At 44.7% G+C, this 20,919-nt stretch overlaps 1 protein-coding gene across 13 annotated transcripts in view; it reads right to left on the reverse strand.

The window, feature by feature from the left end:
• Nucleotides 1–20,919, reverse strand: part of LMNTD2 (lamin tail domain containing 2) — a 223,700-nt gene that overhangs the window by 10,239 nt on the left and 192,542 nt on the right. For 11 of the 13 annotated variants that reach the window (XM_056527122.1, XM_056527121.1, XM_056527120.1 and 8 more), the window contains 2 exons: nt 15,194–15,380; nt 9,068–9,187 (listed from right to left, as the gene is read on the reverse strand). In XM_056527122.1, coding sequence (XP_056383097.1) covers nt 9,068–9,187; nt 15,194–15,380 — 307 coding nt within the window. The remainder of the gene's footprint in view (nt 1–9,067; nt 9,188–15,193; nt 15,381–20,919) is intronic. The other 2 variants (XM_056527116.1, XM_056527115.1) reach the window with 1 other exon arrangement.

The raw sequence follows: 20,919 nt of genomic DNA on the forward strand, positions 1-20,919 counted from the left end.
ACTCGAGCCTCAAATGCTGACTTGGAGGAGGGGGACACTTCTCCACATGAAGACATCGCTGAGGCTCCTGAGCTTACCCTTCGGGAGGTGAGCGATACGCTCCTGATGGCTATACAGACGAGCCGGACTTCTCTCTCCGGCAAGATGGAGGAGATAAGAGTGGATGTCGGCCTGCTTCGGCAGGACCTGCAAAACCTGTGGAACCGGGTAGTGGAGATGGAGACTCGCATATCCACGGTGGAAGATACGGTGCAGCCCCTACCCTCCTCTCTCAGACTGGTGCAGGAGCAGCTGGAGGTGGCGCGGCAGAAGAATGATGACCTGGAGAACAGGCTGCACCGGAATAATATCCGGGTGATCGGCTTGCCGGAGAAGGTGGAGGGCCAGAACCCGGGGGCCTACGTGGAAGCATGGATCAAGGAGCTCTTCCCGGAGGCGCCCTTCTCGGCTGCATACGCTGTGGAGTGAGCCCACCGGGTTTCCTCCAAGCCACCCATCCCTGGAGCCCCTCCGCGCCCGCTGTTGGCGAGATTCCTCAACTGCAATGATAGAGACCTGATTCTCCGGTCTGCTAGGAGGCTGCCTGACATCACGGTACACAACGCAAAGGTGTCATTCTTCCCGGACTTTTCCTCCGACCTCCAGCGCAGACGGGCGTCCTTCACTTCAGTTAAGGCCAGGCTGCGGGAGAGAGGGGTACCATACTCCATGGCCTACCCTGCCCGCCTTCGCATCGTGGATGGTGACCGGGCTGTATTTTTCTCTACCCCGCAGGATGCAGATGAATGGATGCGCCGGCAGCACTGATATTGTTCAGTAAAGAAAAAGAAGCGATCCTGTTGCGGCGCTCGCCCGTGTGGCAGGAATGGAGTTCAAGAGCCGATTACGACTACGCGTTACGAAGGGACACGCTCCCCTCTTCCTCAGGATTGGACCTGAGGAAGAGGGGAGCGTGTCCCTTCGTAACGCGTAGTCCGAATTGATTCTGAATAAAGATGCCTTTACTTGCCATCGGCTCTTGAACTCCATTCCTGCCACACAGGCGTGCGCCGCAACAGGATCGCTTCTTTTACTTTAATGAACACTCTCTACTGACCGTCCAGCTGGACGGGAGGATCCAGGCAGCACACCGTGACTCATTACCCACATCATCTGGGCCCCCGAAGCATCACTAGATGTTATGCTCTTAGCATAACATCACCAGGTGAGCACACTCACCTGGTTTGTGTTATTACACCCTCTTGTTGGTTGGATTTACGGCACATAGACGGGCGCATTGTCTCTTTTTGTTTTTCATATTCCACGGCAGCACTGATATGGCGCCCACATAGACTGCCCTTTTGGTCCTGCTCCCGGTTGCTGAGGCATGTCTTGAGGACTCTACTGTGTGTCCCCCCTCCATCCCCTTGCCTACCCCTCTTCCCCAGGGTAGGATGGACACAAGGTACTGTACTTCTCCCCTTTGGGACGTTCCCCGTCCCAGTCCTTTCCTTGGCCCCTTGACCCACTGCCCCTTCTCCCCTCATCTCCCCTCCAGTGGTCCCCATTACTTCACGTGCCCCCTGCCTCTCCTGACATGGCCTCTGATGCCCCTGGATACATGGCCGTGGGGGACTGCCATCATGGACAGTGACTCTGGCTTTTTACCTGGACCTTGTGCCCCTGGATGTTTGGACTAACCTCCGTGACTGACTCCCACTCCAACTTTTTCTCTTTTTCTCTGATCTCTTGGGTTTCTTATTACCCTGGTGTGTGTGCACAGGGTTCTCCACATGTTAATATGTATATGCAGGTTCTCCCCACTAGATGGAGCTGCTGCTCTGCTGATGCTTTTGCAGCACTGGAATGGTTTGGTTTTCTATTATGTTTATCTCCCCCGAATTGTTTGGGGAGGCCTTTTCTCTCACTGTTATCTACTCGTGAGGCATACCATGTGTGGATTCCATATCTCACCACCTTTGTGCTTCTGTCCTTCCTTTGACCTACGTACCTCTATTTCTGTTTTTCATCCTGCCTGGTGGCGCCATGTTCTATGTGTCTTAGTCCCCCTTCCTGTTGTGTTGTATTAGGATTATGTCATGGAATATTAGGGGTGCTCGCACCCCGCATAAACGCACGTTTATTTTCTCTCATATTAGGAGGTATCGCCCCCATATAGTGGCGCTGCAGGAGTCTCATCTCACCGCTGATAGAGCAGGTCAGTTTACTAAACCCTGGGTCCAATGGTCCCAACACTCGTTTCATACATCATTCTCTAGGGGGGTCTCCCTTTTGGTTAGTAGGAGGGTGAGGTGGGACCCAGTCACAGTGTGTAGGGACTCACAGGGCCGCTTTATCTTTGTGTATGCCTACCTGAATAATATGCCCTATGGCCTTTTGTTTATCCACAATCCTCCACCTGCTTCTATGGACATTCTACACACCGCTGTTACTTTTGCTGCTAGCTACCCTTCAGCGCGTGTTCTTTGTATGGGAGATTTTAATATGGTGCCTAATCAGGCTCTGGATCGGTATAGCCCTAGGGGGGTTCCCACGAGTGTAGGGGGCACCCCCCTTTCCCTATTCTTGGAGGAGGTTGGTTGGGTTGACTTATTCCAGGCTAGGCACCCCCTGGTTAGACAGTACTCGTGCCACACACTGGGTGAAATGCGCTGTCCAGAATCGACCTTGCCTGTGGTAACTCGCTTCTTCTCTCCCAGGTCTCGGCGGTCTCTTACGAGCTGCGAGCTATATCTGACCATTCCCGATTAATGTTTGATATCTCCTTGGCCGATTCTGGTACACCGCGTAGATGGAAAATTCATCCTTTCTGGCTTGACCAGATAGGCCCTAATGACCGTATCCCGGACCAGCTCCAGGTTTTTCTCCAGGCTAATCTTCCTGGGGATTCCCCTGTACTGGTGTGGGAGACGTTGAAGGCGTATATGAGGGGTTGCCTCCGCTCCACGATCTCATTCATTAAGCAGTCAGCATCTAGAAGGGAGGAGGAATTGGCTGAGCAGTGTGCGGACCTGGAGGCCCAGTATGTCGCGGACCCATCCGAGGCTAATAAAGTGGCTTGGCTACGCGCAGGTCGGCATTATATGCTGCACCTCCATGAGAAGGCTAATAGGAAACTATTGTTTACTAAACAATTTTATTTCGAGCACGGGAATCAATCTAATAAGCTGATGGCTCATATAGTTAGGCAGAATTCCTCTGCCCCACCTATTCTCAAGATTGTGGCCTCGGATGGGTCTGAGCTATTGGGGGTCGCGGAGATGGCGCAGTGTTTCTCCTCTTACTCTAACTTACTCTAACCTTTATTCTTCTCCGCCTACCTTTACGGCATTGAATTTCCCGTTTTGTCTGACGAAGATCGGGTGATGTTGGAGGCCCCCATTTCTTTATTGGAAATTCAGGACGCCCTGGCGGACATGACCAAAGGTAAATCTCCGGGCCCTGATGGCCTTCCACTGGAGGTTTACTTGCGGTACTCCGACGCGCTCCTTGCATCCCTCCTTGCTATGTATGAGAGGGCCTTTGAGGATAGCGTTTTGCCGGAATCTATGTATGAGGCGACTGTAGTTGTCCTCCCAAAACCTGACAAGAACCCTGTGGAATGTGGCTCTTACAGGCCCATTTCCTTGTTGAATTTAGATTATAAGATCCTTACTAAGGTCTTAGCTAACCGCTTGAACAGGGTTATTTTGTCCATCATACACCCCGATCAGTCCAGCTTTATGCCAGGCAAATCCACGTCAGACAACATCCGACGGGTACAGGCTGCCGTCCAGGTGGGGGGAGCTTTGGGAGGTGATTGGGCCTTGGCGTCACTGGATGCCGCCAAGGCCTTTGATTCAGTGGAGTGGGGCTACTTAAAATCAACCCTTGCTAAATTTGGATTTGGTCCTAATTTTAGAAAGTGGGTCTCCCTTCTCTATAGGTGCTCTCGGGCTCAGGTCCTGGTGAATGGTGTGTGTTCTTCCCCGTTTTCTCTTGGCAGGGGCACGCGCCAGGGGTGCCCCCTGTCTCCGCTCCTGTTTGCGGTGGCAGTGGAGCCTCTGGCTCTATGTATTCGACAGGATCCTGATTTCCATGGCATGTGTATAGGAGGTAAGGAGCAACGTATCGGCTTATACGCCGACGACATGGTGTTGTTCCTCTCTGATCCTTTGTCCATGCTCCCGTATGCCATGGAAGTGATGGATCGTTTTGTGTACTTCTCCGGTTTGTATATTAATTGGACCAAATCTGCGGTGATGCCGCTTTTAGCTAACGACTGGCCCCCTGTCATGAGTGGTCTTCCTGTGGTCACGTCATTTAAGGATCTGGGGGTGTACATTCACAGAGATCCTATGCTCGACCTACCCGCCAATATTCTTGCCCTTCTCCTCTACATTAAATCAAAATTTTGTGTCTGGGCGACTCTGCCGTTATCGGTTACTGGCCGTATTAATCTTATCAAACTTATTGTACTGCCCAAATGTCTCTATGCTTAGGAGCATGCCTCTGTGCCAGTCCTTAAACACTTTTTTGATTCTCTCCACTCCCTCTTCTCTTCGTTTATTTGGGGTCCCAATAGACCTAAAATTCGCCTGACTACGCTACAACGCCCCAAGTTGGAAGCGGGTATGTCACTCCATGATTTTTACCTGTACTATTTGGCTGGCCAGCTTCGATGCGTCAGACATTGGATCTCTGGGGATGTTGGGACGACTTCGGAGCATTCTCTGGCCGAGTTTGTACCGTCGTTGACCTTGCGGATGGTGTTGGATAGCCCTACCCTGGGTGGTCGGGCTTATCTTCCCCTTCACAAATTAGCTATAAAGCTAATTTGAGGACACCCCACTGTGGCATAACCCTCATCTCCCACAGTTGGGTGCTGCTCTAGACCCGTTTTTTGGCAAGGAGTGGAGGTACTCAATTTAGAACACCTAGACACTGACAACGTGCTCTGTTCATTTGATCAATTGCAAACCAGATGTGCCTTACCGAGAAACTGCTTTTTTAGATTTCTTCAGCTCCGCCACGCGTTGAATGCCCAGTTTCCCATGGGGAGCCCTCCAATCTCGACTTTTCCTCTTATTGGTATTTTGAAATCGCAGGGACCTAGGGGGCTGGTGTCCATCCTCTACACACATATTATTAAGGCAAAGAACTCCCGTGCCCCATTGCCGGTGGTCCGGCACTGGGAATCCCATATTCCTAATCTGACCAAGGATGATTGGGAGGATATTTTTTCCTCCCACATGCTTGTATCCCCGGCAGCCAATAACAAATTGATCCAACTGAGCATTATTCACTATAGTTATATTACTCCCCTTCGACTGCATAGAATGGGTCGTTCTGACTCTGATGCCTGTCATAGTTGTGGGGCAGCCGGGGCTGACTTTTGGCACTTGATCTGGGCGTGCCCTTTTATTGTATCATTTTGGCAGGAGGTTCTCCAACTTCTGGCCTCGATTGTCCAATCTTCCATATCTCTTGATCCCTTTATTTGCCTCTTTGGCGTTATGGATGAGGAGGTGTGGACACACCATGTCCGCACATTTATACGGGAAGCTTTGATCATGGGCAGGAAGGCAATTGCCCTCAAATGGATGGACCCCAGCTCCCCTACCCTGTCTCAGTGGAAGGTTCTTGTTAATGCCATACTGCCCTTTTCGCATTTGGTGTACAAGAATAGGAAGTGCCCGGGTAAATTTCTGTCGGTGTGGGGTGGCTGGTGCTCCTCTCCGTACACTCAATGCTCTTATTCTGTGACCTCCTCTCGGGCCCCGTAAAAGCCCTTCTAGTGTTTCGCGTGTTGTCTATTGTGCCCTTCTGTTTGTGTGTCCCTTTCGGTTTGTTCCTCTTAGTCTTCTGTCGTTTCTTTAGGTGCGTGGGTTGATCGTTTCCCCCTGTCTTCATACCTCCTTGACACAAGGTGGTCTGTTTCTATCTAGCTGTATGCTTCACGGGAAATGTTTAAGGGGTTGTTTACCTCATGTTTACAGTTTTTATTGCCTAGGTTTATGTACATATAGTGTATACCTGAATCCCTATATATGATGCAAGATGGACTATTCTGTCATTTACATTCTGTTCACATATACTGGGTTTCATAGGCCTGTTCAAGTGTATTTTCTCTGTGCACTGTCTATATTGTCCTGGGCCTGCGAGCTGATACTGTTTACTTTTAATAAAACGTGTTTAAAAAAACAAAAAAAAACACCTTCTCTGCAGGGCTGATACTGCCTTCTTCGCAAAGAAATGACGACTTGGCACTCTCCACTTCGGCTATGCTCAAGCCATCAGTTCTCTGAAAGGTGCAGAGTCCACCACTTGAAAAGGGAGGGACTGCAGCACCAGCAACTTGGACAGGAGCACATTCAGCTTCTGCACCATTGGATGAGTGGGCGCATACAGTTGTCTCTTGGACATGGCTTCACCGATAGATTGCTGGCAGAATGACTGTCTAAAAGTAGGAGGAGCAGGAGCATCTGGAGCGACAGAAGGAGGGTATGAAACACAGCTCTCTTTGGCTGAGGTGGTGGAGCCTTGGCTGGCTGAAAGAGGGAGCGGCGTGCCACTGAGTGATGCAGCAGGCTGGACCACTACATCGGAGCCACGGTTCTCCCAGGCCACTTTATGGTGGCACAGCATATGTTGACACAGGGCCGTGGTGCCAACATTGGCACCCTGGCCACACTTCACCTTCTGCCAACACATCTTGCATGTGGCCTGGTTAACCTCCTCCAGGTGCTTGATGAAAAACTGCCACACTGCCGAGTAGCTGATTTTCCCACCAACAGTCCGCATTAATTGACTTCTACTACCACCGTCTCCAGGAACCCCTGTTCCACTACCTTCTGGGAAGGTAGGCTGCCGCGAAGCAGGGTGTCTCCCCCGGTCAAGTTTGGCTCCAGCTTGCTGGCTCAGCTGCTGCCTCACAGGCAACCTGCAACCCTCTTCTCCTGATGATGATGAAGTCCCTTCTGCACCCAGCTCCCAATTGCGATCGGCTTAATCCTCATCAACAAGTGTCTGTATGTCGCTGATGTCCTTCTCAGGTTCCTCAACAGTGTCTGCTTCAGGACCCTGAACACTGGCAACACCACCTCCTCACTGAATAGTGGAGCTGAACCCACAGCATAAGATACTTCTGTAGGGGAGGGAACAGAAAAGCATAGGACAGAGGCAATGGAAGGACAGGAACTGCTCCAGGGCCATGCCAACTGAAGGTTGTGTCTGAGGAACATACCGACTGTTGACTGGGGGTATCAGATGTCACTTGTGATGAAGTGGATGACCGTGTTAACCAATCGATGACAGCAGATGGGTTGTTGGTCGAGACACGACCGCCAGCTGATACCGTAACGCAGGTGTCCTAAGGCGAGCTCAGGGAGGACAGAAACCTCCCGTGGAGCAGAAGGGCACTCCTGCTGCCACTTGCCCCTAGTCTGCTGCAACCTCTCGAACCTCTGCACCTGATGAATTTAGGCCTCTGTGCACATCTTTGCACTTCTCTGCCTGACATACTTAGTGCGTATATGAGGGGACTACAATACACTTCACTATGCTTAAAACAGTATTTATCTAGAACAGCAGCAGGTGTGTACTTTTGGCTGTCCTTTCACAGTATCTAGGCCCTTGACAGATTAACAGGTACAAAATAGTACACTACTTAGATGTTGGTATGTGGTATGCCCTTATGAGGGCAGAAAAATGCGCTACAGTACGCTTAAAAAACATATTTTTGCACAACACCAGCAGTACACAACATTGCTGCAGCACACAGTTGCTGTGTACTAAACCCAAAATTGCACTCTCTCAAAGACTATTAGAAATTGACTGCTAGGTATTATACCGTCTACAGACAAGTATAACCAGCAGACCATTAGTTGTGGAACAAAGACACAGAATTGCGCAGAAAATGTATTCCTCCATCCTCTGCTAAGGTTTATAAAGTTGAGGCAGCTTGTTGAAATGTATGAGGCAAAACACAGCTATCTGCCTCTCTCTGTAATACAATGCTGAAGAAAGTGACTGGGAGGTTAATGACGCAGTAAAAATTTTCAGTGAAAAAAGCACTGCTCTCTGTCCTCCAGATCACTGATGTGACTAGGAGTCGAAATGCTGCTGGAAAAAGCTTTTTTTGTGTGACACACACACAGGCTGTCCGTCCTATCTCTCTGCAGTGTAATGAATGAAGTGACTAGCCAGAATATGGCTGCCGATTATATAGGGCTGTGACATCACAGGGGTGACTGGCTGCTGATAGGCTGCATCATGCATGTGATTCAGGTTCATCCCACCTACCCGCCTTGCCTTTCCGCCTTCCCAGAGTTCCTTGCCCCATGTCCTCACATGTGGATCTGCCATTTTAGATGCCCTGGCACCTGGACCGCACTAAATGAAGTTTAAGCGATTCGCACGATAGAATCATGGCAATATTCACATTCGTTGAGAATCGAATTTTCCATGAAATTCGTAACTAATTTGGATTGGTCAGCTTCGAATCGCTCATCTCTAGTTGCAATGGGCAACTCAGCAGCTTTTCCTCTAGACATGTTTTAATAAATCTCCCCCGATGATGTTTGAGGTTACAATGACTACAACAGACAAATGGCAGCAACAAGTATTTTAATGTAGTTAAGATGTAGTTGCTTAGAGTGATAACAGGGTGGACAACCAAGAATAAAATATTATTTATCATTACATAGTGGCTATCACTTTGTTTTTGTAGGCCAGGGAAGAGGGTTTGCTTAAAGAGGTTATCCAGGAATAGAAAGCGAATTTCTTCCAAAAACAGCGCAAAGCTAATTTCTTCCAAAAACAGCACCACTTCTGTTCTCACTTTTTGTGTGCTTTTACAACTTCGTTCCTTAGAGGTGATTGAAGCCAAGTTGTAATACCACAAACACCCTAAGGGCAACGTGTAGTGCTCTTTTCGAAAAAGTTAGCTCTGTGTTTCTATCCATGGATAACTCCTTTAGAAGCTTATGCACACGCTAACAGGGCCACCATAAATATAAGCTATGTATTCCCCCGTAGAAGCAATGCTATATTGCACTGATGCTAATAATTTCATATTTGTCCATACCTGTCCATTTGGCCGTGACAGCACAGTAATGCATTGTGGATTACTTCGGAAGTAAACTTGCCCTTTCCACACTAAATCTGTTGGTGGGTTTTGGGAAACCTTCGCTCCAGATGCCCAGATCTAGATCAAGATACAAAGACCAAACAAGGGACATTTTTCTCCATAGCAAAAAAAAAAATACTTCACATTCTTTACCCTTTATAACTGTGCTTTTATTGGTCTGGGCACCAATATTATATTGCCATTCAGTAATGAAGCACTATTCAGTATCACCTGACTCTTGCATTGCTGTATTACCTGGCTTAGCTGTGAATATGTCTTGACAAATTCTACCACTTTGTCCTTGTAGGTCCAACAACTGGATCCTATTTCAGCAATTGGAAATGTGCCATAAGATCTTCCTTTAAATCCAAAATGTGATCAGGTGAAGTCTGACTGCTAAGACATGGCATATCAAAAGCCTATGGTGTAAAAACCCCGAAGGATTGGACTCCATGGTAAGATTTGGAAGAATCATGGTCACAGTAAAATTTCAAGTTCCTTTGATAATATCATTTTAGTTGTCATTAAATTAATATTCCATTCAGGCTGGATGTGTTTCATGACTGTCAGCTGCTGAGATAAGGGCAGTAGTCCCGAAACACGTCCAGCCTGTATACACACATGAGGACATTAATTTAATAATACGCACATGAGGAACATTAATTTAATAATACGCACATGAGGAACATTAATTTAATAATACGCACATGAGGAACATTAATTTAATAATACGCACATGAGGAACATTCATTTAATAATACACACATGAGGAACATTAATTTAATAACAACTTTTAGAATAACAACAATTAGAGCCACTGTATTGTGTCTCTTTGTGAACATTTTAAATTCCCACCAGGAAACCACAAAGTTTGGCATCCTGAGATTTAGCACTCCACATCTGATCGGCGCTTTCTATGTGAAACAAAAAGAGAGAGGAGATGCAGACCTAGTCTTTACTGCTGCTGGAGTATAAAGATCGCTCTCCCCTTACACTCACTGTATTTGGATCATGAGTGAACTTATTCATCATCTCTGCTGCAATAGAAAGATCGCTCTGCACCTATACCCATTATGTGCAGTGAATATTATACATCACAAGACTGGTCATTGGAGTGGATAAGAGATGTATTTACACCAACTCCAAAATATTTATTTGAATATTATAACTACTTTACACATTATTGGAGTAATCTATGCGTAAGATCAAAGATTACTTTAAGCACATAGCAATGTGGCACAAACCAAATAATAGGGATGCATTCTATATGATAAATACAACTAGCGCTTCTATCTAAATACTTCTAAATCTACAAAGTAAAAATCTGAAAAAAAAAAGGCACTTGTTTTTGCAGAACTGATTGCCATAAGTATATATATATATATATATATATATATATATATATATATATATATAATCTTTTGAAAAAATATGACGAGGTAAGATGTCACTCAAAAATTGATGATAAAATCCTTGAAGCTCAGTGGCGTTCCAACAGGTAAAAGGAGAAAGAGGAAACTGAAAATACAAATGTAATAGGTATGAGACTTTTATTTGCGAGGATCAGGTGTATGTGGATAGTACCAATGCGCCTCACATACCTATTTAAAAACGTTTCGCTGTAATAATTCAAATAGCGTTCCTAGTGAAGGAGCTGAATGCAGATTAGAGAGGCAATAGTGTAAGCCTATATTAGTGAACAATCAAATTATGAAGAGTTAATCATGCTTGTTTTGCTGTATATACCGTACATAAATATAAACAGTTGTAAATTATTGTAATTTATTCCGTACCCACTTGCTGTCAAGACTGCCCGACAATAAAGAGATGCGGGTTGATTATAGTTGCGGAGGATATTGCAGATAGAGATGATCTGTGTATGGTATGCAAAAAAATATTTAGAAAGTGAATACATTTTTACTATATTATAAGATTGGTGAGGGTTATGTAAAAAAGAAGACGTACTGAGTATGTCGTAAAATCTCCTATTTGTCCGATATCGAGTTAACCAGACATAAATTTTGTTTTTGATATATCCCTTGTTATTTCATTAGTAGTGTACATAGATGTCCCTTTGTTGATAAAAGATCCTTTATGGAAAAAATGCACAAAGACAAAAAACTGATGATAAATCTAGTATATAGGGTAATTGCTTCTTACAAAAAGAAAAGGAATTATGCTATTTTGATCAGCTCGCTACTTACACTGCCTTAGGAGCTGAGAGTACAATATAGTGAGTTCAGTGGACAATAGTTAGGGTGGCATAGTTAGAAGCAGAGAGTTGTTAAGTTGGGGATATACCGATAGGCACAATGCTCTGCTGGTATGTATGGCAAATCCTGTGTAGTAATTCCAATCTGCACTATAATCAGAAGCGCTTGTAATATACAGTCCTTTGTAGTATAGACAGCAATTAGTTAGTATCACTTTTTGATATAAAAAGTATATATAATAAGGAGTCTACTGATTACCGCTGGATGCAGGAGCGCAAGTGCAATCTTCTGCAGTTGTGCTCGTATTACTATAGAGAGTGGAATCCCCTCTGGGGGTTCCCTCTCTATAGGGTGCTGTGTGAGTGGAGGGTACATTGTGACAAATCCAGGAACATCCTAAGTTTTCAATGGTGTCCCGGCGTCTTTTGTTACAGTGTCCTGGATGGTCTGGGAGAAAGCCCCGTCCGGTGGCGGCTCTACCAGATCCCGTTCCTGCTGCACGATGGAAGTACGGGTAATCCTGGGTTCGCGCTGTTACAGTGACGTCACTATGGGTGCGAACGTGGACCAAAAAGCTCCGACATGTTTTGGAAACCCATGGTTTCCTTCGTCTGGGAGTGCCTGTCAGTCCGTGATTGCCCTCCTTATATTTCGGCAGCAGCCTATCTGTGCAAATTTTTTGGGGTAAGTTTTTGGAAATGGCTATTGCTTACTGGGAATCTTGGCTGTAGTCATGGGAAAATAGAAAAAAATGGAAAGAATGCAAAAAATGGGAGAAGTAGTATACTGTGACAGATTGAATGTTTGAGTGTATGACAAAATGAAAAAGGGGGGTTGCATGCATAAGATTGTATTTTCCAAGAGTTTTAGTTACAGTGATAAAAGATGATAATAGATTGTAACCACTTTGATAGTTAAATTTATACAAGGGTAGCATGCATATAGAAATGATATACTATATAAAATTCCATAGTTTCCATAAACATACAGTTCTATACATATGTGAGCCTACATTTGTACTAAAGGATGCGGATATGTGTGTTTATCCATATGTGTCCATATATATTGGACCGCACTATAAGAAGCCAAATAACTCCATTTCCATATTTAACACGTTAGGGGCCAAAGTATCCAGATTAAATATCCACCAGGTTTCTGCCCGGGACATCTGGGAAATAAAGGCACCCCCTCTCCAGTGTTTTTTTTTTTTTTTTTTTTCTTCTATTGCAAAAAAAAAGTGGATCCTTTCATACTGGAATGATGTACTGTTTTAAAATGGTTTGAGAGGGGGTAGCCCTCATATCCTCGATTAATACTGTATAGATGTTCGCAGATTCTCTTACAGAGTAATCTTTTTGTTCTCCCGATATATAGTTTTTCACAGGGGCATTTTATAGCATAAATCACCCACTTTGATTTACAATGAAGAAAATGTTATTTCATTATTCTGATGGACAAAAGACCAATTGGGGTTTTTATTGTTAGTGTTTGTACATGCTTTGCAGCTTCTGTAAGGGAAGAAGCCTTTTTTCTTCCCTAATGTAGTGGTATTTTTTCCATCTGTACTATTGCTTTTTGTGTTCTATTATGTTTAACCTTTTGAGGACTTTTTTATGGTAGGGGCTACAAGGTTGCCTATATTCTGTGCTTTCCTGAACACGAATCAAGATGTTTTTGATATGAGTCCCCCTATTACTTTATCACTTTTGAGAATGTCCCAATGTTTAGCTATAATATTTTTAAATTTATAGCTCTGCTGGTTATACGTAGTGACCCTTGTATAAATGTAACATCAAAGTGGTTGCAATCTATTATCATCTTTTATCACTGTAACTAAAACTCTTGGAAAATACAATCTTATGCATGCAACCCCCCTTTTTCATTTTTTCATACACTCAAACATTCAATCTGTCACAGTATACTACTTCTCCCATTCTTTGCATTCCTTCCATTTTTTTTCTATTTTTCCATGACTACAGCCAAGATTCCCAGTGAGCAATAGCCATTTCCAAAAACTTACCCCAAAAAATTTGCACAGATAGGCTGCTGCCGATATATAAGGAGGGCAATCACGGACTGACAGGCACTCCCAGAAGAAGGAAACCATGGGTTTCTGAAAAACGTCGGAGCTTTTTGGTCCACGTTCACACCCATAGTGACGTCACTGTAACAGCGTGAACCCAGGATTACCCATACTTCCATTGTGCAGCAGGAACGGGAACTGGTAGAGATGCCACCGGCCGGGTCTTTCTCCCAGAACCGTTCAGGACACTGTACCAAAAGACCATTGAAAATTTAGGACGTTCCTGGATTCGTCACAAGGTACCCCCGCTCACACAGCATCCTATAGAGAGGAAACCCCCAGAGGGGATTCCACTCTCTCCAGTAATACGAGCGTAACTGCAGAAGATTGCACTTGCGCTCCTGCATCCAGCGGTAATCAGTAGACTCCTTATTATATATACTTTTTATATCAAAAAGTGATACTTAGTAATTGCTGTCTATACTACAACGGGACATCTATGTACACTACTAATGAAATAACAAGGGATATATGAAAAGCAAAATTTATGTATGGTTAACTCGATATAAGACAAATAGGAGATTTTTACGACATACTCAGTACGTCTTCTTTTTTACATAACCCTCACCAATCTTGTAATATAGTAAAAATGTATTCACTTTCAAAATTTTTTTTTGCATACTATACACAGATCATCTCTATCTGCAATATCCTCCGCAACTATAATCAACCCACATCTCTTTATTGTCGGGCAGTCTTGACAGCAAGTGGGTACGGAATAAATTACAATAATTTACAACTGTTTATATTTATGTATATACAGCAAAACAAGCATGATTAACTCTTCATAATTTGATTGTTCACTAATATAGGCTTACACAGTTGCCTCTCTTATCTCCATTCAGCTCCTTCACTAGGAACGCTATTTGAATTATTACAGCGAAACATTTTTAAATAGGTATGTGAGGCGCATTGGTACTATCCACATACACCTGATCCTCGCAAATAAAAGTCTCATACCTATTACGTTTATATTTTCAGTTTCCTCGTTCTCCTTTTACCTGTTGGAACGCCACTGAGCTTCAAGGATTTTATCATCAATTTTTGAATGACATCATCCAATTTCTTTAAAAGATTATATATTTTTCTATATATATTTTTTTACTTGTCCACATTTTTATCTATTTAATAAATTCTCATATCATAGCGCTGGTATTTATTTGTTTTTTCTATTTCTAGCATTGAAACTCTTTTATGGTATACAGGGATCCATAAATAATACCTGGCAGCTGTATTTAAAAAAAATAATTTTGGAAGCGCTGGTATAAATATATATTTATTACTAACCTTTTTTTATTTAATATTATTATTTGTATTATATGATGCTCCTAATTAATACATTGTATGTTACATTTTTATATGAATAAATATTGATATGGTGGACTCACAAGGGCCCAGTGATCCATCTTTTTTAGAATTGTAATTCAAATACATTAAAATACATTGAAACGTACAGCTTAGAGGACTGTTACTTTTTGTGCATTTGTATTTAACTTGGGGCCTCCAGGGGTATTGAAGTATATAAGTGGGTAGAGTGAGCTGCACCCTTCTTTTGTGGTTTTAAAGTTCCTATGACTACAGCGATTCTTTTTTGGTGAAAAAGTTTCATTACAATTGCAAGAAGTCCAGCATGATCAGAATGTGCTGCAATTTGTATGTATCACCATCAAAGGGTAAATTATACACCAAAATGCTATGGAGTCCTATCCGTTAAAACATGGTTTCCATTATTATCACTACTACCAATATTACTCTTTAATATCGCTTCAAAGACAAATGCCTCCTTACTGTAATGTGCTGCAGGGATGGCAGAAGTAGACTGTGTGGGAAGCGATACATAGATACCACCTGCCCTCCCTCCAGCTGCTGCAGTAGGTAGCCACTTATATCAATATCTTGTTCTGCAGAAGTGTTCATTATTCGGATGAAGTGACCTAAGGAGTTGACTTCAGCAATCTTCAAGAAACCAAACGAGCTATTTAAGAAGAAAAAATACTTCCTTTTATCTTGTGCATAACATTTGAATAACAAATAGATAATAATTTAATATCAAACAGTTCCGTTTAAGGAGGCTGAAACGTGGTGGAAATGTACTATAACTAATAGTGAGACTTAGACGAGATATACATGTTTGCTTATGCAAAGTTCTAAACTTTTCAATTGACTCATTTTTTATTCTTTAGAACTCTAATAACTAATAGTGGTGGCCAATAGAGGGCACTATAGATCTGTCAATCTGTTACAAGGTTTTCCCACAGCTCTTGAATGGGAAGAATTGTTGTCAATTTCCACTCTTGATTTCTGTTCGCTTAAAGGGGTATTCCGCCCCTAGACATTTTATCCCCTATCCAAAGGATAGGGGATAAGATGTCAGATCGCAGCGGTGCCGCTGCTGGGGACCCCTGGGAACCCCTGAGTTCGCTCTGCACGTAATGATGGGCGGTACAGGGGGAGCATTGTTATGTCACGGCTCCGCCCCTCATGATGTCACGGCCCGCCCCTTTCAATACAAGTCTATGGGAGGGGGCGTGGCGGTCGTCACGCCCCCTCCCATAGACTTGCATTAAGGGGACGGGCCGTGATGTCACGAGGGGCGGAGCCATGATGTCACGCTGCTCCGTCCCCCGTATCGCCCATCATTACGCACAGAGCGAACTCGCTCTGTGCTGTAATGATAGCGCGGTGCCGCAACGGGGATCCCGGGGGTCCCCAGCAGCGGGACCGCGGCGATCTGACATTTTATCCCCTATCCTTTGGATAGGGGATAAAATGTCTAGGGGCGGAATACCCCTTTAAAGGGGTGCTCCAGAGGGCAAAACATTTTTCAAATCAACTGGTGGCGGGAATTTAAACAGATTTGTAAATTACTTCTATTAAAAAATCTTAAATGGGTATTCCACTGGAAAACATTAACTTTCTAGCTCCAGTTGATTTAAAAAAAAACAGATTTGTAAATCCTTCGAGTACTTATCAGCTGCTGTATACTACAGAGGAAGTTCAGCTGCTGTATACTACAAAGGAAGTTTAGCTGCTGTATACAGAGGAAGTTCTTGTTCATTTTGGGAACTGTCCAGAGAAGGATAGGTTTGCTATAGGGATTTGCTCCTACTCTGGACAGTTCTCAAAATGGACAGAAGTGTCAGCAGAGCGCATTGTGGTCAGGCAGAAAGGAAATAATAAAAAAAAAAACATTCTCTGTAGTATACAGCAACTAATAAGTACTGGAAGGATTAAGATTTTTAACCCCTTAAGGACTCAGCCCATTTGGGCCTTAAGGACTCAGACAATTTTATTTTTACATTTTAGTTTTTTCCTCCTCGCCTTAAAAAAATCATAACTCTTTTATATTTTCATCCACAGACTAGTATGAGGGCTTGTTTTTTGCGCGACCAGTTGTCCATTGTAATGCCATCCCTCACTTTACCATAAAATGTATGGCGTAACAAAAAAAAATACTATTTGTGTGGGGAAATTAAAAAGAAAACCGCAATTTAGCAAAATTTGGAAGGTTTTGTTTTAACCCCGTACAATTTACGGTAAAAATGACGTGTTCTTTATTCTTTGGGTCAATATGATACCCATGATAACGTACTTTTCTATTACTGTTGCGCTTAAAAAAAAAATCTAAAACTTCTTAACCAAATTAGTATGTTTAAAATCCCCACTATTTGGAAGACCTATAACTTTTTCATTTTTCCGTATAAGCGGCGGTATGAGGGCTCATTTTTTGCACCGGGATCTGTACTTTTTATTGGTACCATATTTGCTTATATAAAACTTTTAATAATTTTTTATAAAAGTTTTTTGGAATACAATTATATGAAAAAGCAGCTATTTAGGGAAAATGGGACAATTTACGTTTTTATTGGGGGAGGGGTTTTTCACTTTTTTTTTATATACTTTTTAAACTTTTTATTTTTACACTTTAATAGTCCTCATAGGGTCGCCATGACAGAACCACCTGAAAGAGGGACTCTGACCCTAGGGACAGGAAGCCTGAGGACAAAAAGAAGAACCCTCCTCCTCGGCCTTAGTGTGTTTCCTGTCCCCTAAGGGGTCCCTGTCCAAGGTATGGATAAAAGTGCTGAGGGCGCGCTACAGCTGTTTTAAATCCCCGTAGTCTCTGGGTTCAGGTGGTCCTAATTAGTCTCCCTAGTCTGGGAGTTTTGTGCCTGGCTTCACTCTGCCCACCCGTACCTGATGTTTCTGTTGGTGTCGGGGTCTCGTGCGGGTCCAAGCAGGTGGCAGAGTAACAGAGGAGGTCCTTCCTGTTCCTCTGCACGTGTGTCCTCTGGGCGCATTAAATGATGCGGAGGAACGCACACACAGGGGGCGTGACCCGGAAGTTTTGCAGTGTGCAAGTGCGGTCTGATAGTATTTAGACAACAGGCACACAGGATAGCATCCTCCGTAGTGGATGCCAGCCAAGGAGGACCCCAGATGTGATCCTGCTAAGTCCCCAGCAAAGACTGCAATCTCTGTAGCCAGCGTTCCTGAGTGAGTGTATCAATTTCATTTTGGGGATCTTTTTTGTAATATCTGGTTTGGTTTATTTAATTTATTAGGGGGATGTACCTAGAAAATCATCTAAGGAAACCAAACATCTTGAAAATTGTAACACATGTAGATCAAAGTTACCACATGGTTATGAAAAGATAACTTTTGCTACATATGATGGGCAAGTCATTTCAGCTGAAGTGCCTTTATTATTATCTTCCATGCAAGAGTTACCGTGTTTCCCCAAAAATACACCCTACCCCGAAAATAAGCTCTAGCTAGATTATCGGGGTGGGCTGCAATATATGCCCTACCCCGAAAATAAGACCTAGACCAGTGGTCTCCAATCTGCGGACCTCCAGATGTTGCAAATGTTTGCAACATCTGGAGGTCCACAGGTTGAAGACCACTGACCTAGACAATGTCCGGGCTGCAAATATTAAAAAACAAACTTTAACTTACCTTGGTCCTCCGTTCCCCGTTGCTAAGGAACCGGCCTCATGGTCGCTCCGCTGTTCTAGCTGCTTGCTGGTCTTGGGACGTCACAGAGCCTTCAGCCTTTCACCGGCCGCAGCGATATCCTGCCTCGGCCGATGATACGCTAAGCACACTGTGATGTAAGAAGCAGGCCGGCTTCTTACATGACAGTCGGCTCAGCCTATCATCGGCAGAGGCGGGACATCGCTGCGGCCGGTGATAGGCTGAAGGCTCTGTGACGTACCAACACCAGAAAGCAGCAAGAACAGCGGAGGACAGTGAGGCCGGTTCCTTAGCAACGGGGGAACGGAGGACGAAGGTAAGTTAAAGTTTGTTTTTTAATATATTTGCAGTCCGGGCACAGGAATACAAAGTACAGCACAGCGGCTGATAATTATTTGGCAGGGGGAGAGAGAAGCTGCGCTCGCGGGTGACATACGATTAGTCCCCCGATGTGGGGTGCAGCGCTGGGCTGATAAACGTTGGGGGGCAGAGTTGCGCCCATCACATGATGATAATGAGGGGGGTGTAAATACCGTTAAATACCGTGGAACCGCCATGTTGTTCAATATACATACCGTGCCGTAAATAAATACGCCCTACCCTGAAAATAAGCCCTAGTGTGTTTTTGGTGACTAAAATTAATATAAGACCAGGTCTTATTTTCGGAGAAACACGGTAATTGTCAGGGTCCGGACTAGTGGCTGGAAGACACTGGAGGTGGATCCCCTGTACCAGAGAGGCGATGACGCGGGCCGTACTGGGGAATCGGTTCTAAGCAGTTACTGGTGTTCACCAGAGCCCGCCGCAAAGCAGGATGGACTTGCTGCGGCAGTAACTACCAGGTCGTGTTCCCCAGTAGCGACTCGACCTCTCTGGCAGCTGAGACTGGCGCAGTACACAAGGACTAGACAGAGGCGAGGTCAGACGTAGCAGAAGGTCAGAGCAGGCAGCAAGGTTCGTAGTCAGGGGCAACAGCAGAAGGTCAAGGTACACAGGCTTGGGACACACTATAACGCTTTCTCAGGGCACAAGGCAACAAGATCCGGCGAGGAGAGGAAGGGGAAGTGGGTTTTTATAGGTTAGGGAGTGATTTGGCCAGGCACCAATTAGTGGTGCACTGGCCCTTTAAATTTAAGCAAGTCGCGCGCGCCCTAGGGAGCGGGGCCGCGCGCGCCGGGAGGAAGCAGACGGGGGCGAGAGGTGAGTGAGATGGGGCGCAACCCGAGGGCGGACACGAGCCGTGCCTCGGATCGCGTCCCCTCCGGGGACCAGAGAGCAGCGCTCGCGGTCAGCAATGCCGACCGGAGCGCTGCAGCCCGAGGAACGCCGTGAGCGCTCCGGGAAGGCAGCGGGACCCGGAGCGCTCGGCGTGACAGTAATTAGATTGGAGATACAGAATTCTGTGAAAAAATGCTTTATATTCTGCTCTCGCTCCTGCTCCTACTTCGGCTTCTACTCCTGACACCCCTATAACCACAGTTGTGCAGCTGACTGGGTCAGAGGAGGAAGAAATTGCTGTAGAAACAGCTGAATCTGATAAGGATTCTTCTTCGGTTGAGGATACCACTTCAGGAAGACCTTTTTTCCAATCAGAAGATACTGATAATCTGATAAAAAATGTTCGGTTAGCCATCAATATTGAATAATTTATTCAAGACATCAAGCTTGAAGGATTAGAACCGAGAAAATGCAGAGCCTTTCCCATCCATAGATCTTTATCTGGCTTAATAAAAAAAGGAATGTGAAAATCCCGATTAAAAAGGTTTTTCTTCCCAGGGCCTTAAAAAGGAAATATCCATTTGACAACACAGAGTTGGGAGTTCTACGTGACCCTATGGACAAAAAATCTGAGACTTTTTTGCGTAGAACCTGGGAGGCCGCCACTGCCTCCTTCAAACCTAATGTAGCAGCTTCTTGGGTCGCCAGATCTTTGATTCCTTGGCTGGATAAATTATCTTCAGACATTCAAAATCAGGTCCCTCATGAAGAGTTGCTAAATTCTATTCCTCTAATTAAAAAATAGTCGGCATTTCTGGCAGATGCGTCTTCGGATGCTCTTAGGTTATCTGCCAGAACTGCAGGGTATTACTTCAAAAAACAAACTTTGTGCCCTTCCCTGTGAGGGAAAGTTGTTGTTTGTGCCTGTGTAAGCTGACATCTTAGAAATTTTTCCCTTTTCCCCTTACAAATCCACACGTTACTCCCCAATAGAAGATCTAGGGGGCATGGGCTCAGAGGATTCTCAGAGGTGGCGTTTTCCCAAAAAACTAAAGGGTATATCTTCAATCAAGCCTCCACCAGTTCCAAAAAATCTAATCAGCAATGACAGTCTGGGGTGAGTTGGGGGCAGGCTGAGAAGCTTTGTGGCGGAATGGGAAAAATTTCAAACAACTCCTGGGTGTTAAATACCTTAAAGGAAGGTCTCCACCTGGAGTTTCTCAGTCTCCCTCTGACTCGCCTAAGAGTGACTTCAAGTCACTCGGGACCCTCAGGGTTAGTGGCACTTCAAAAAGAGGTCCTTTCCCTACTAGAAAAGC

This window comes from Hyla sarda, chromosome 6, assembly GCF_029499605.1.
Source record: "Hyla sarda isolate aHylSar1 chromosome 6, aHylSar1.hap1, whole genome shotgun sequence".
NCBI classification, from domain to species: domain Eukaryota; kingdom Metazoa; phylum Chordata; class Amphibia; order Anura; family Hylidae; genus Hyla; species Hyla sarda.